The following is a 16,187-nucleotide window of genomic DNA, read 5'->3' as shown; positions in this document are numbered from 1 at the left end:
GGGCATTACCATTCTAGTAGCGGCCAGATTTAATTTTTACAGAGCTTGCAGAAAAGAAGGAAACAAAATAACGAAGTAACATTTGCATTCGAAAGAAAGTAATAAATAATTATTTATTAAGTTCAAGGATAATTAAGCAAGTGTATGAATAAAGTAAACCTACATAGTTGTCGAACACTTTATGTTTACTCAGTTTGTCAACCCGCAAAACATACCAAAGTGTTTCGAGTGGTGATCCTTCGAAGACTGCTGAAGTGCACTCTCTTTACTGGAATGCATGAGTGGGAAATCAGTAGGGCCTTCAGCAGAATCTCTTTGTCGCCAGAAGGAAAGGTTCAGTCCCTTTTTAAGTCTCAATAGACGAGAATGTCATTTACTTTTTTAATTATGATATTTCTTCTCCTTTCTTATTTTGAATCTAATTCTAACTGTGTTCTTAGGCCTCTAAGGGCCCTCTGTAGATGCAAAGAATGTAGATGTCTTTTTTTTTGTAATTTACTGCACTGTGATGAAAAACATGTGCAAACTGCATGCAAAAAAAAAATGCGCCTGAAAGAAAAAGTAAAGTGAGTTTACATGCTTTGAACTTTAAAAATTTTTTTAATGTTAGCAATAGGGAAAATATGATAATAAATACAGACAAATATTTCGTACCTGCTTTCTTCAATACGGTTAAAAATTCACTCTTAAACACTGCGGCGCATTCTACGAGTGAAGTGATGGTTGTTCTCTTTCCAGGCTTTCTGACGCTCGCGAAGCAACTCCTCTAAGTTGTCCTTTGAATGGAGGGAACGCTATAAGAACTGGCCAATCATACCCCAAACATGTTCTATTTGAGCGTGCATGTTCTGAAAAAAAGTAGCTGCCCAAGACAAAATTTATTTCTGATCAAAATGCAGAAACATGTTCTAATTCATGTAAAGAAGTAAATTATGACTTGTGGGTAGAAGGCACTAGCCTTGAAGAAGGCTTAACTTGAGGATTAAAACTGGTGTTAATAAAAATCAGAGCTGACCTGCATCTAATATCTACTGCACACCTCTCCATAAAATTTGCTGTAACGCCGCTGAGTTACTCGAGAAGCCAAGCATCATTCACCCAATAACTTTCTTACCGTCCATCTTCGATTTTAGTAGAAAAGAACGGGATTCCGATAATGTGGTGTCATTAGATAATACTGTTATCTTGTTGACACAGTGGATCCTGGCTTTTTCTTGAAGTCGTTTGAAACTGGTAACCTTCGGCAAAACCATAGGACTTGAAACCGTTATAAGAAATATAAACTCACCCCTAGTACCTCCTTTTTCAAGCCATTTATCCAATTGCAGTTAAAGTGCGAAACCTCAACTTAAATTCATTTGTCAGAAATGACAATCTTCGTATTGATTTCTTCGAACGTACATCTGATGTTGGATGCTTACTTCAGATTAGGATCTGATCTCGAAGCATGGATCCTAATTCAATAATTACTTTTTAATGGCCCAGCATTTTCACTTCCTTTAATATCATGCAATTACTTTCTTGCCTCTGATATGAACTTTTTTTTGTGCAGGTTCTTCAACTTGCCGTTGTTTTATAAATTAATGTTTATATAAATATTATAATATTATAAATAAAATATTAATGATCTATTATTAACGAGCTGTGAGTTTTTCGAGTGAAAAAAAAAAAAAATTCTAAATAATGTTGAGGATATTCTCAATAGCATTAAAGTTACATTTTAAGAAACACAAAAGAAAAACAAAGAAAGATGTTAATTTAGGATGCAAACATTAGTTCCACTAAGTTGAGCGCCAGTTTTTCCTGTTATGTATTCCTGTTTTTGCTGCTGTCTATTTGTTTTCTTCAGAGAGTATATTCGCCTTTATACTTAACATATAAATAGATATGGTGATAAGTGTAGTTTAAGCTAAGTTACGATTGAATCTCCTCGCTTAGTGAATTCTTTCTTCTTCTGTTTCTAATCTTGTAGATTCCCTCCTTCGCAATTAAACTGAACCCATTACACAGAACTCTCTAATTATTTATCAGAACATTTATTCAATGAATTCTGAAAAATCTCAAATGATATTCATTGATTTTTTCAAAAAATTAAATCAGAATTACTTTGTTCAGTATGGTAGAAAAGCAGTTTATTTACTAAAGAATAATGTGATTGACAGAGATTACAAAAAGTCTAGAAGTGAGCAACGATTGGTGTGGAATAGATGTCGTACATGGATCTGCCGATGTTGGGCATCATGTTCATGTAAGGCATCATATTAATGTTGGAAGTGATCGGTATGGTATGAAAAGGTGTAGCGATGTCTCTCTTCTGGCGAGTGCCCATCAGTGCCTTCTGATATTCAATGGCAAAAGCTGCTTTAGCTTGCTTCACCTAAACAGAAAAGTAAGTTATATTTTAAGATCAGTCTCAGCACCTCACAGGTAATCTAATTAAGCATTCAATCCATACCTCTGGGGTATCGTCTACAGGTTTTAGGATATCTGGAGTCATAATACCAGGGATGATCATTTTAGGCATTATTCCCATTATACCAGAATTAACTGGCATCATTCCTGGATGCATGTAGGGTGTAATATGTGACGTATAAGGCATTATTCCATATGAGTATGGCATAATGGCTTGTGGTGCTGCCGCTGCGAGCCCGATCAATGCAAGGAACACCTTAACATAAGAATAATTTATATTCACTGACTTCACATTGTTTACTGATATTAAATAAAAATTGTTCATTAAATCATAGCATACACGTGTTTAAATCAAATAAATTTACGATATATAATCTTTCAAATTAGGCCATCAAAATTGTGATACAAAATAAAAGAATTTGGTTGACGACATACTTGGACAACTCTAAACAATCTGTGATAAGCCATCCCGATTCCAAGCCTAGGTTTACGACAGACTAGAATAACCTCTAACTTTAACAAAACACCGTTCTATTTTAATTTTTATATATTTATTGAGTGATACAAAATTTAGTATTAAGTAATTTGTTATAAAACATTGTAGAAAAACTATTAGAAAAGGCATGGCAATATGCTCTGCCCTCTTTCCTCCCTTATCAAAGTGGATATAAACAGATTTTCCAGGGCTTCTACATATTTTCTCTACAGAAATGTTTCAAACAAAATATAATTTTTTGATTGTGGTTCAATTATCGGCCTGAGCTTTATTTTATTTAATTGGTTAATGAGGGAAATTTAGTTGTTTATGTTTGCTATTCGTCTCTGCCGACCTCAAATGACTAAAAGTTGTCTATTAAAGTTTACTGAATAAAGAAGTGAAACTTTATTCCAATTTAAATGACAAATCATTTCATTTCAAAGAGTAACTATTTTCCTTCAAAAAATATCAATGTTGCAGTTTCGATTATAAAATCAGCTTAACAGAGTATATTGTTTAATTTAGAAAACAACAACCTATAGGCAAAATACCGACAAATTGTGCATCAAAACAGATCCAACCTAACATTAATTTTATTTAGAACATTATCAGTAATGTCAAAAGCAGGAATTCGAAAGTTTATCATGAGCTTTATGCAAATAATCGCTTTTTGATGAGAACGTGTAATTCTTTTTCTCAAAAAAACGAAAGATCCTGCAAGGTTGGGGCCTCTGCCTCCTTCAGTTCGTCACTTTAAGGACATCACTCTCCAACACCAACCCATAATTAAGGCCCTATAGAATTAGTACACAAAAGCCTGCTGCAGTTATTCAGTATTCTAACATTCGCCGACGATCAGTACATAGGTTTAGTAGTAGTTGCCGGAATCTATAGCATAACCTTAGAGGTGGCTTAGAAGAAGCTGACTTCAATTTCTATTACAATCAATGTGGAGAAGTCCCACTCATGCGGATCGGAAGGCATGGCAATGTGGTAAGATTGGACGGGGATAAAATGGAACCAATTCTCCATTTCAACTATCTGGTAGCTCACAAGGATGAGATTGAACCTGGAAATAAACAAAACATTTAAATGAGCCACCAGATTATTCAGCTTCATATTGAATGGTTCCTTTAATAAACGGGATTGTGAAAAAGGTGTTGAAAAATTACACTTAATATCTATCACGAAGTACGTGAGTATTCACCAGGCCATGGAAATGTGTTCTTATAAACAGTAGGGAAAAATTCAAGGAGATGACGTTAGAGACACAATAATCCGAACAAAGAAATGAAACCAGACGAAGAGTACGTTGAAGAAAGTGGCTGAGGTCTACGGCCACGTTACAAGAATGTTGGAGACCAGAATGTCAAACATTGTGCATGAAAATAAAAGTTTCTTGTAACAGATGACGTCTTGACTGGGTAGAGAAGACAACAGCGGAGATAGATAACCTTGGAAGGTCTTACCTTATTTAAGCGGTATAACAGAAAAAAGTAAGAAAGCAAATCATAAAAAAATAGTCTTTATCGATTCAATCCTAACATACATTTATCTTCTTAAAATGGCTTGTTTGTTGAAACATTATTCATAACATAACTACTTATTAGAGAGTACACCATGTCTACTTACCAAAGAGTACATGTTAGAAGTAGTGAGCTATCAGTGGTACTGCTGTGAAAACAGTTGGTTCAGATCTAGAAAGTGGAGGGTTATATACCCTGGGAGATCTCCCTTAAAGAAAACAAAACTCCCGTAACCAGCCGGACGACGAGAAAATTATGCAAGGGGGACAAAAAGAAGCTCTCTGAAGCAGCAAAGAGTATGCAAGGTCGTAGCCACACCCAAATATAGGAGACAAACAATTACAGACAAGTTTCTTCAAAAGTAATAAACTGGACAAATGGACAAAGTACATACTCTAGAAAAAGAGAAGTAATCCGGGACCTGTTTCTGCAACCCTCACAACGTCTGCAAGTCAAGTTGGCGTTCTACCTTAGAAGTGAATCAATTAGGTTTTACATATTCATTATGAGGTTGTTCTACATTATGAGACTCTTATATCTTTGGGAACCTTGAATAAGTAGTGTTTTATTTTAAAAAGGTTTTAACTTCTTTACTAGTGATCATTTCTATAAATATCATCTACTGCTACTATTTGCAGATGCTTTATCTAAAAGAAACGAAATAGTAAATTTCAAAGAAACTCGTACATTAATTATTACGTAAAACATACGTCTTATACCGTAAGAGCCATTAATTTTCCTTTTTTAAAAAGAAAATTATTATCAAAAGCTTTGAAAAACAAATAAGTTTTAGAAAAATAGTATGATCGAAGAAATCTGTTCATTGGAAGGACAACTTAATGGAATAGGCTTTTCATAATACTCCAAAAACGGTTCCAAAGCACTTTGTGTTTAAACTACTTAACTTTATATATGTATGCATTTTTACACGGAACATTTTACCACAATATAGTTATAAGGAATTTCAAACGGATTCCCGAAGGAATCTGAGATTTAGATAAAGTAAATTGATGCATACATTCTTCCGGTGGCCTTGAGGCATCGCGTTCATCATGAGATTGTGTTAACCAAGTGCCTTCATTATTAAAGAACCAGCACAATATTCAAACCATCTAACATTTAGTACAAATAAAATCTTGAAATTCTTTTCTGTAAGTTGTGAACATAATTGCTACAATATTGTCCAATTGTTTAGGTTTTGACTTTTTCCTAAATATAAATTCTAAAATCGATTTCGAGATGAATTAACTAACAGAAGATTTTCAAAACAGGTATTCTTGATTTTCTTAACCAACTCACAATGTCTAAGTGGGAAAATACCTGTGCTTATCAGCCTTAAGTTGCTGGTCAGTTATGTATAAAAACAATTATCCTTCACAGTTATTTGTTGCTAAAAGTTGTTTTGCAATACCGTAAAAGCACAAGCATTTCCAAGAGAACTTTGGGAAAATAAAAAGCTTCTGATTATTTATGAAAAAATTTACTATTGTACAGCATAAGATACAATCACTTTCAGAAAAATGTAAAATTTATAAACCATGTTCTTTAGAGGTTGCTTTCTAGAAAAATCTATTATTTTTTTTAGTAACATTTCCTTCAAATTAAGGAGCCTAAGCCTGATGCTGTTTCTCTTTTTTATTATGAAATGTCGAAACTATTAAGAAATTATGTAGATATGTTTATTAAGTATTTCAAGGCGGGGTTGGGTTTCAAGTAACTATTTATTTAATCATTATTTTCAACGAATAAATCAAAATATAAGTACATAAAACTGAATTAGCATGAAAGCTGTTTGCTTAGTGCTGCAACCGTTTGAGATATAAAGGTACTAAGAGTCTTATAGTAGGCAGTAATTATATAAATCTAGTGTTGTTTTCATGACTTTGATTTATTAACGAACCGTGTTCATATTGAATAATTAGGAAGTATGTGGCAATATATTTCAATCGAACAAACTTTATTGAATATCCAGAACATAGGGTTTACATTATATAAAAAAAGAGTATTAAATTAATACTTTCTAAATAGTTTGCAGAAATTGTTGTTCATACTGTAAACTATTGTTAAAGCCTGAGTTGACATTCTGTGGGCGACAAGTTTTGGGTCAAATATTTAACCATATTGTTCAGGTTCATTAAATAACTTTACACTAAACGAAGTTAGGAAACACTGTTTATATCAACAATACTGTTATTAGAAATTTAATAGAAACATTGATTACATTCAAGGGCATGGGATTTATTGATCTATAACTTTCGTATGTTTGATAGTTTCCTCTAAATTAAGGAAGGAAATTTCACAGAAATAACAAATTAATAAAGTATTAAAAATTATGTTTTTAATTTATAACCAAAGCACCATTAAAAAAAAAATATCATAGCTACTAAAAAAATAAAAAATCTTTCTCTGAAAGAACTTAAAAATTAAAAACCATGTCCATCGAAGGAATAATGTTAAGTGACATCTTACAGGAGACCTCTTTCCAAAATAATGTTTTCCAACAGAAACATGTTGCTACCTAAATCAATTTTTAAATCGACTAAGAATAATGAGGCGTAAATGGTATAAATTAACAAGATTAAATTTGAGCAAGAAGGATGTGATGATGCTTTACGAGGTTCATCTCAAAATTTAACTGGATTTTAGGCCCACATTTGAAGGGGGATATCGGGACTATCAAATCTTCCTCCTCATACGCCCTTTTTAAATAGCATGAGCGAACAACATATTGCTTAAAAGGTAGATTAAACCATCTAGTAGCCACTATACATATTTATACCAGACAAATGCTGGATGAGGATTTAGCAATGAAAGTGCCAGAAACCTGCCTGGAGCGTTAAGATCTAGAAGTAGTAACTGGATTTTTCCTTCCTTGATTTCAAAGCAATGTCTGAATTACATTAAAAAGGATTAATATGCCATCGGAGATGGACCTCTTTTTATGTTGGAGTAGATTATTGCGCCTTTATACGCATAATTTTACGATTACAATCGTTTGTAATTTTTCATAAGTGTCACCCAACTTCAATTTGAGTTAGAGAAAATAGAGAGAAATTGCTTTTTGCAAAATAGTAAACTGATTTCTGCGACTTTTTTTTTATAACGTGCTCATACTTGCACAAATACACATATCCATTGTACAAAGAGCGTGCTAAATGTGTCATAGTGTTCGTCAAAACAAGTATTACTGTTGAAAATGAAATTTTATTCAATTATTACTCTTTTACTACAGCAGGTTTTATTTAAAGAAATGTTTCCTATTCGCTAGAAATGGTTTATAAAAACAAAAATTACAGAACAATAACTGTAAATCACTTTTATAAAATTCAATCGGCCATTATTTCCTCTCCTCCCATAGTAGAAAAAATACCATCCCATTAAAGAACTTTTCCAAATGGTAAAACGTATATTGTATACAATAAAACGAAAGTATATTATCACATGAATCATTTCGATTACCATTCTAAACCAGGTTTCAAATATTTAATACTTCCAAAAAGCTCTCTATTGTAATACTTCAGTTGGCAAACTTTCATTTAAAACAAATGAAACTAAAAAAAAAAGGGAAGAGAGATATAAATATTGCTTTGTTCAACTAGGAACATTTTGGCATCACTTTACCACAAAAGCTTTAACCTAGCAATAGATTATGTAGTTGTATTTAGTTTTCAAGTGGTTTGGCATTGCAACTACAAATTAGTTAAAGTCTTTCTATTATAAAAAATTATTTTCATATAAATGCAATGTAGTCCCTGCATTACAAGTAAATAGGAACAGTCAAACCTTCGTTACTTATCTCCTCCAGATTCCTAATGTAATTTGTCACTGGCTTTCTCTCTCCCCCAGCTGTTTGCCCCCACTTCTTTCATTGCTTCCCGGCTGGGTCTCTCTAAAGCCGATAGCTCCCCTTGAGACCTTGCATCCCATTTGCAAAGGTTCCTTACCACCACACCAACACCAAACGAAAAAAAGGAAACCTTCAATATACACAGTACCCCACCCTCTGCTATCCTATTTGTCAAATATCACCCGATGGAATACACGTCCTAGCCTTATACTCCGCTAGAAGAGTGCTTCTTGCTACATTCTTGACAGCATATCCCTCTCCTCTTTACCTTTCTATTCATGCTTACCATCCTTATCGTTTCTATCACCACTCTCTGAATTCCTTTCCTTTTGTACAATCTCCCTCAATATTTACTGAACACTAACTTCATTTTGCAATATTGATGCATGGTTTTTGTATACAACAAAAGTAGAATATAAAAGAAAAACAAAATCATAGGTAACCAAAGAAATTTGTTTTTTTTACTATTTTTCTGACTTTCTTCAGTAACAAATTTTATTGGCATCTCAAAGTTAAATTAATTTAGGATTACAATTAAATACTAATGATTACAATTTCAACTTTATTAAGGCAATCATATCCGAAATTTTTTTAAAGCTACAGAAGATAGGTTCCCTTAATACTAACGAAAAAATCATTAGTTTAACATTGATATTTAATTTGTTAATGAGCCTCATTTCACAGAAATCACTAAACATATTTTCGCTGGAACATTATTTTAAGAAAACTTGTTATAAAAAATGAAACCAAACTGAGTCTTCAAGTAACGTATTTTGTTTTTTCAGGGAAAGTATATTGCATTTTAATTAGGTGTGAATAAAAAAATTAAAAAAATTTTAATTTCAAATGTTTAAATGAGAAATTCCACGATTGGATACTTGCAAATCCTTTCCACACAGGAGAATCAGCAACCTCAACTAATTAATTAATGGCAACAGGCAAACAAGCAAACTTGATTAAACCAGAAATAAGCTAATCAAACTACATCACTACAATCAATATCTTCATGTTTGGAGCCATGAATTATAAATTTAACCTAATTAATTGTAAACAGTTTAATTTTAAGCAAGTATTTATAAAGATTGTTAAAAAATAAAATTGTAATTTTCGTCTTCTCACCTTGTTTTGTTTTTTTATCTATGTTTTGTTCTCGAGATTCTAAACAATGTGGTTGATTAAACCGAAATCTTATCCTGCACGATTATTCCATGTGCCACCTGTCAGACTCCGAAGCGCATTGTTTAACATTCCCCATTTCTCTAGCTGTAGAAGCTGGAACAATTTTGTGCCCGAGCTGGGCATTTTTATATAAGATAAGAATATTAGAATTTTTATAAATAAAAGAAACAAACAACTTTTGTATTGTAATCCCTTGTGGTTGTTTAGTTTCTCTTTTCTTGTGCACCTGTTATTGACTAGATATATCATTTATTTGGCTTCAACTAGTGAGCTTTATAGCTGTTTGTTGATGCGAATAGTAAATAAATTTAAATCAGTTCTTTTTTCAATACATTTTGAAGGGACACCAAATTTCTATTTTGAAAGGTCGAAGTTCATATTTAAAAATTGGCAGAATACGATCATCGGTTTCTTGTAAAACATCATGAAATGCTCCAAAAAGAACAAGACCTAACTCTTACGGTAAGCTGGAAAACTCATTCTGGTGGTAGGCAAAAAGCAGCTCAGGTCAACATAAAAGATAAATCTTCGAAACTGTAGTATTATCCTTACAACTATGATTCCAATTACTTTTTATAAGGCTATATGCATCTACCAATCTATTATCAACCATGGTACTATAACTTATTAGCTCAAATCCCTGACTGCAAGAAAAAATTATCGGTAAATGCTAGGACATGGAAATCTACTAGAAAAGATGGAAAAAAAAATTGGCTGAAACGGTTAAAGAGAAGAAATGAAGTTTGGGGTTTTATGAGAGCAGGTAGATAGATTGAACGGAAATTTTAAAAAACAGCCTTTGAAACTAACTACTCCAATATTTTTGGTTAAATTCTTCATTGAAGTCATCTGCCAAACATAGCAAATATGACAGTCTTATCTGCTCATGTTAAAACTGTTGCTTACATTTTTAGTGAAAAATTGTAATAATTTTGAGCCAGAATAATAAACATTAAAAGATCATTGTGAGTTTAGTAGAAGAGCTTCGTTATAGTTTTCCTGAATACATTTGTAAGGAAATGTGGCTATATATATATATAATTTTTTTTTTTTCTTTTAAAAAAAAAAAAAAGAGAATATTATTTCGTTTGTTGTGGTAGTGCAGTGTGTACTACCTCTGTAGCCTCATCTGCAAAATTTACTGCGAGGATGTAAATCACACACACAACATAACCTTCTTCTTTTCCTGTTGTTCTTCCTTTATTTTCTAACAAAATATTGTCAAGGAAATGTGGTATGGTTTCTAGAGCAAAGCATATCTAGCTCTTCCTTTACCTAATGGATCTCTTCGTCAAACAAATGACATTTCTTTTGCTTTCTTTGTCTTCAAAAGCTTTTGTTGTACTGTAAAGTATCCAACCGAAATGCTTTTTCTCCAGTATTGAAGGAACTACCTCATGGCCACTATCCAGGACTAATAACTTTACTGGTATATACTACATCTATTTTATTCTATATAAGAATCCAACAATACAGTCTACATTGAACTTCACTGTTCAATCTTACAACCTTACTCAGTTGATATACGTTAGTCACTCAAATTTGGATTAAATAATCGAATTCAGACAATGCCAACAGGGTTCCTAAAAAACTTTTGGGAAGGAAGATCAGTGATGTTATTAAGAAGAAATCCTCTTGAGATAGAGCCCGTGACCCAGAGCAAGATTAAAACAAATTCAATTTTGGGTTGGATACGGTCATGTTTCATAAAGTTAGAAGAAGGTATTTCTAAAGTGGCTTACGAAGTAATAGACGAGATTTAGTAGACGAAAAAGAGCGGCTATCCGGACAAGGGATTTGCAAAATGCTAAGTAGGAATTAGAGAAGAGTGGAAAGAGCTTCAAATGCTGGCAGAGGTAGATGAGATAGGATTAAGAAAAAAAGGAAATAAGATGAAACAATAGAAATATGTTATAACAAAAAAAAATAATTTCTGTTGTAAGATTCATTACTAGAAAAGAAGAAAATGCAAACCTAAAGCCCTTAGGCTTTAGGAAGAGCGGATAACATTTAGAGAAGCAGTAATTTTGATTGGCAAACTGCATCCGAAATTGCCTGCCATTAATTTGGTAATATCAAACAGAATACTAAGTTTGAACAATTTAGTATTTATTTTTAATCAAAAATTCATCATTAAATTCTTTCTGCACATACAGAATACTTATTTTACAAAATAGCAGTATCAATCGGTTTCTTACCAATCATTTTAGGGAGTCAGAAGTTGGACTTTTTGATACATCTCTGTCGATCATTCAGTAAAAGTATTGTAGCCAAACTTAATGAAATTTGATCGATTAGTTTATGAAAGCTAGTACAATTTCTAGATTTTTAACAATAGAAAGTTTCGATCAAATTTGACTTTCATCATTTTTTTTTTTTTTTTTCTAAAAGCTAACAAAAAAAAGATATAACGAAATATGAAAATTTAATTTAATAAAAAAAACATCGGAGTTGTGAAATATTAAAATTGTACAATGCCATAAATGTTTGGAAATATTATTCCAAAAATATTTGAGATAATATTATACAAAGAAAAACTGTTGGACCGTAAAGAGAAATGTTATCTCCATTCATATTTGGATTACTTCCAACCTATAAAAGGTTATAAAAGAAGAAAAACATATTTATTTTGTGCAAGAATAACTGATGTTTTTCATCTTCATGAAAAGCCTCCTCTGCTTGAAACTATATCCTGGCTTTCCTAAGGTTTTCACATTTTCCGACGGATAGTGCCAAATATTTTCTTCTTCATAGAACTGTAGTGAAGCAAGATGTTTAAAACAAAAAAAAACTTTTTTTTGTAAAATAAAGAAACTATTTCAAATAAATCTTTCATTTTAAGTACCCTTAGTACACTAGATTAAAAAGCTGGTGTGAAACAAATGAACATATTTATGTATTTTGTCAAAATTCTCATAGTTCAAAACTAATTTGTACGTTGGAATAAACAAATGCGGAGTTTACACATTAATGAAATGAGCTTTCAGGCACCAACGTGAATGTACGAGTATGTTCTACACTTCAGTAGTGTCCTAAAACAAACTTTCTCGGATAAAAGTAAAATAATATTTAAAAGGAAATAAATAACTATTTCTTTAAGAAGATGAAGGTGGACTGAGAAAGAATATCCTTACAAAACTGAATCTGAGATGGGCTAACTGTGGAAGTGAATAATTTATGGTGATAGAGAATTGGTGAATAAAACCAAAAAGCCCAAACTGGAAAATTAAAATTTGGAACAGAATTTGGGACAAAATCAAGGCAGAGCCATTGAGAAGAACAAAGTATTAAAATCATAGCAATATTTCTTGCCCAATAAGAGAATTTAAAGAAAAATACTCGCAAGATTTATTATTTATAAGTTAATACAAATACATTAAAATTTTTGTTTTTACTAATATTTTACATGTAATTCTTTTAAAAATAATTAAATAAATACAATTTTTAATTCGTAAACTCAACTTTATAAATAATTGACTACCCTAATTGTGGACTTAGCAAGATCGATAAGTAGCAATTTAGGTTAATTAAGTTAGAACTAATTTAATTACTAGACCTGGAAGTCGAACCAGTAGTACTTTTTTACTTCATTATTTTATACTTAAGTGCAAAAACCTGTTTTAGAAAATACCATTTTACATTGAATTACTCTGAGTTTAACTGAAGTTTAAAACAAACAATTAGTTCTGAATATTTAACAAAATTGTGTCAAAAGAGGTTTTGGAATGAAAAATAAATAGCTATATTTTATTTTTTATTCTCTTCTAGAGGAGGGGCTTATTCGCCCAGAAAAGCCTCTAATATCTTACATTTATTACGAAGTGTTATCAGTAAGACGTAGTTTGAAGTTTAAGCGAATACATACTGAAGCTGGCTAAGTAGAATTGGTTAGGACATTTAGGATGTTTGATGGACCAATAATGTGATGACTAGTCTTTGGACTATAAGAAAAGTCGGAAACCAGAGAAAACGATGGTTGGACTATATACAACAATTTGCAAGAACCTCTCACGGTCAAAGCACATTCAAGACATATAAGTGCGGTTATCAATGGGAGAGATCTTTGCTTGCTACTGGGTTTTAAATAAAGACACTTTAAAAAATAATAATAATAATAAATAAAATATATGCATAAATAAAAAATAAAAATGAATAAAAATTAAAAATTAAATGAAATAAGTTAATTAAAAATTTATTTTTCTGTTTAAACTTTGAAAAATAATTTATTTCTTGGTATTTGTATAATATTAACTATATAAATGATCCTTAATTAAAAATTATGTGAAGTGAAAAAAAGAAGTAATTTTGTTTTAGTATATTAGAACCAACAATCTTTATTTATTAATTTTTTAATAAAATAAATAACTAAGCTAATAATAAATTGAAGGTACAAGTAGTTTATAAAATAGTTGAAAAGATACGATGTGAGAGAAATAAATTTCATTTTTAACATCACTATGTGTTCCATGAAGTGTGCTCATGGAATTCATGGGCTGGAGAAATTGGATCAGATCAAAGAACCGACTTGCACATTCTATAAGATATTGCAATCGTTTTACTTAGTGCATGCACAAAGTGCTATGATCCCCTCTAGTGCTAATCCATCCAACCCTAGATATTAGAATAATGCAATATTTCATAAACTTTACTTGCAAAATGTTACCCTTCTATTTTTTATGTTTATTTTTGAATACACTTTTATCAAAATGTATTTTGATTATTACAAATCGCGTAAATGGCAGGAGGGACAACAGCCGTCAGAGAATACATGTAGCTTTTGACTGATTTTATAAACCCTAGCAACCAGTGGTGTTCATAAATAAAATGAGGGAAGGAATTTGAACGTAAAATCTTCTTGGACAAGAAGTGCTAATTAGCTATCTCATCTCAACAGAAGAATGTCTATAGATCTAAAAAATGGTACGTTAAAGCTAATATATAATACGAATATAATACGTTATTCCAAATGATCCTGACATATGCTTCAGAATGCCAGACAATAGAAAAAACAAAAAAAAGCGAAATAATATCTATCATCTTTGATGGAATATATAGATATATATATAAAAAAATCCCAAGATCTAAAAGGCAAATAAGGTCAATTTGGGGACGAAAATGACTGAAAAGATACTCAAGAATTGTAAATCCTTTATAATGAATCATGAACTTTGCTGGGCAAGGTTATAGCAGAACAAAAACTTTAGGAAAATACTAGATGAAATATTCTACAGTATGGACAGAGTAGAACATTATTTGCTGAACTTTACTAGACATCTATGATGAGCTTATTAATCTTCAACATTAAATTTAAAATAAAATTTAATAACTTCTTATAATTTTTTTTGCAATATAATAACAACAATTACTGTGCTGAGCAGGTTAAAGTTTAAAAGTGAACAATTTGTCCGAGAGTAAAGGAGAATAATAGCAGTAACGTGTGAATAGCTTAGACGGATTTTCGTACGTGCCAGTGTTTAGAATGGGAGACCACGTGTACGTCTTTCTGTCCGCCGTCTGTTTATTCTAGGGAAGAAAGTATACGTTCAGATGCGAGGGAAGTTTAGTTCACTGTAATGAGAGTAGGGAACCATTGAGATAGATTTATATATATATATAGTCGTGAAAGTATTGTGTGTGTATTTAGCAGGCGTTTTGTGATCTAAAAGAAGAGAGAGATAGAAAAGTGATTAAGAAAAGAACGACACTATCTACGACAAAGACAGAAACACAGTTGAAACAATCCGAATTGAATTAGCGGAGGTTGAAGTTACCCTTCAGGATCTAATAGCCACAAGTCCACTTCATTACTTCCACTCATGTATTATTTTCGGTTCAAGAGGGTTACTTTTTACTTGCAGCCCCTTCTGTCCTTTAGTAAAGGACCCTCCTCTGAATTATAAAATAAAAGTTCAAGTTCACATGAAGAACGTACGTACTATTGTTCTTAAAATTAACCAATAAAAATGTAAGTTGTACAAAATACTAAGATACACTGTTTCATAAACAAATCATTAAATTACTTATAGTTTAACCAATAAAAATCTATAAATACCATTCAATTACTCATCACGAAAATTCCAAAATCACCACAAGGCCAACAAACCATAAGACGCTTTTCTATGACTCCATGTCGAAGTGCTACATAGTTAACTCACCGGCATTTCTTCCTGTAAACACAAGAAAATATTTTTAGGAGAATCAATTATTAGTAAAATTCTCTAACTTTACTCCAAACCTTTAGCCCACAAATTGATTTAAATAAGAACATTTTGTTTGTAGTCGGATTATATAATTTTAGATACATATTACACATCCACTTTTTTTCTGCATAATCAATTTTTAAGAAAACATGAATTTAATCCTAATACTATTATTAATATAAAATTGAAATGATATCTTAGGTTAATTTCAAAAGCTGATCTCCTACATGTTGAATTTAAAGTTTACATTCAAATGTGAATAAATTTTGTACTTACTAACATTCAAAACCTATTCATACATATATGGTGAATACACATAACTTGACAAACTTCTAACAGAAGCAGAAGTTAAAATAGCAAATTTTACATACGTTATCAGACTACAAAGACCGCACAAAGCCGATGTTGTACTTGTCGCCTGCCAAATTAAATTAAGTTCCTTAAAATCCCATATTCTTTAGAAAGAATAGCGCTTTCTTCAACACGAAGAACAAACCTTTCTTTAGAACAATTATTATTAAAAAGAAAAAAAAAACTAGCAACAG

The 16,187-nt window shown here is 31.5% G+C and overlaps 1 protein-coding gene and 1 long non-coding RNA gene across 3 annotated transcripts in view; both read right to left on the bottom strand.

Annotated features, from left to right (window-relative positions):
• Nucleotides 1-2,102: 2,102 nt before the first annotated feature.
• On the bottom strand, nt 2,103-4,679 carry LOC141452822 (uncharacterized). The gene is made up of 3 exons (XM_074125268.1): nt 4,523-4,679; nt 2,456-2,668; nt 2,103-2,377 (listed from the first exon to the last, which is right to left on the bottom strand). The coding sequence occupies exons 1-3, from the start codon at nt 4,532-4,534 to the stop codon at nt 2,177-2,179; spliced, it is 426 nt and encodes a 141-aa protein (XP_073981369.1). The 5' UTR covers nt 4,535-4,679; the 3' UTR covers nt 2,103-2,176.
• A 5,990-nt stretch (nt 4,680-10,669) lies between these two features.
• LOC141452824 (uncharacterized) overlaps nt 10,670-16,187 on the bottom strand; it is a 92,196-nt gene continuing 86,678 nt past the window's right edge. Inside the window, exons 12-13 of one of the 2 annotated variants that reach the window (XR_012457641.1) lie at nt 15,495-15,609; nt 10,670-12,198 (exon numbers count right to left, since the gene is read on the bottom strand). This is a non-coding gene — a long non-coding RNA (uncharacterized lncRNA). Of the gene's footprint in view, nt 12,199-14,622; nt 15,610-16,187 lie in introns of those variants that run through there. The other variant, XR_012457642.1, reaches the window with a different exon arrangement.

The sequence above is a fragment of the Rhodnius prolixus genome, unplaced genomic scaffold (assembly GCF_049639745.1).
Source record: "Rhodnius prolixus isolate KJV_2025 unplaced genomic scaffold, Rpr scaffold_3, whole genome shotgun sequence".
Lineage (NCBI taxonomy): Eukaryota > Metazoa > Arthropoda > Insecta > Hemiptera > Reduviidae > Rhodnius > Rhodnius prolixus.
Note: the sequence above shows the minus strand (reverse complement) of the source record. Positions and strands in the feature narration are given on the sequence as shown.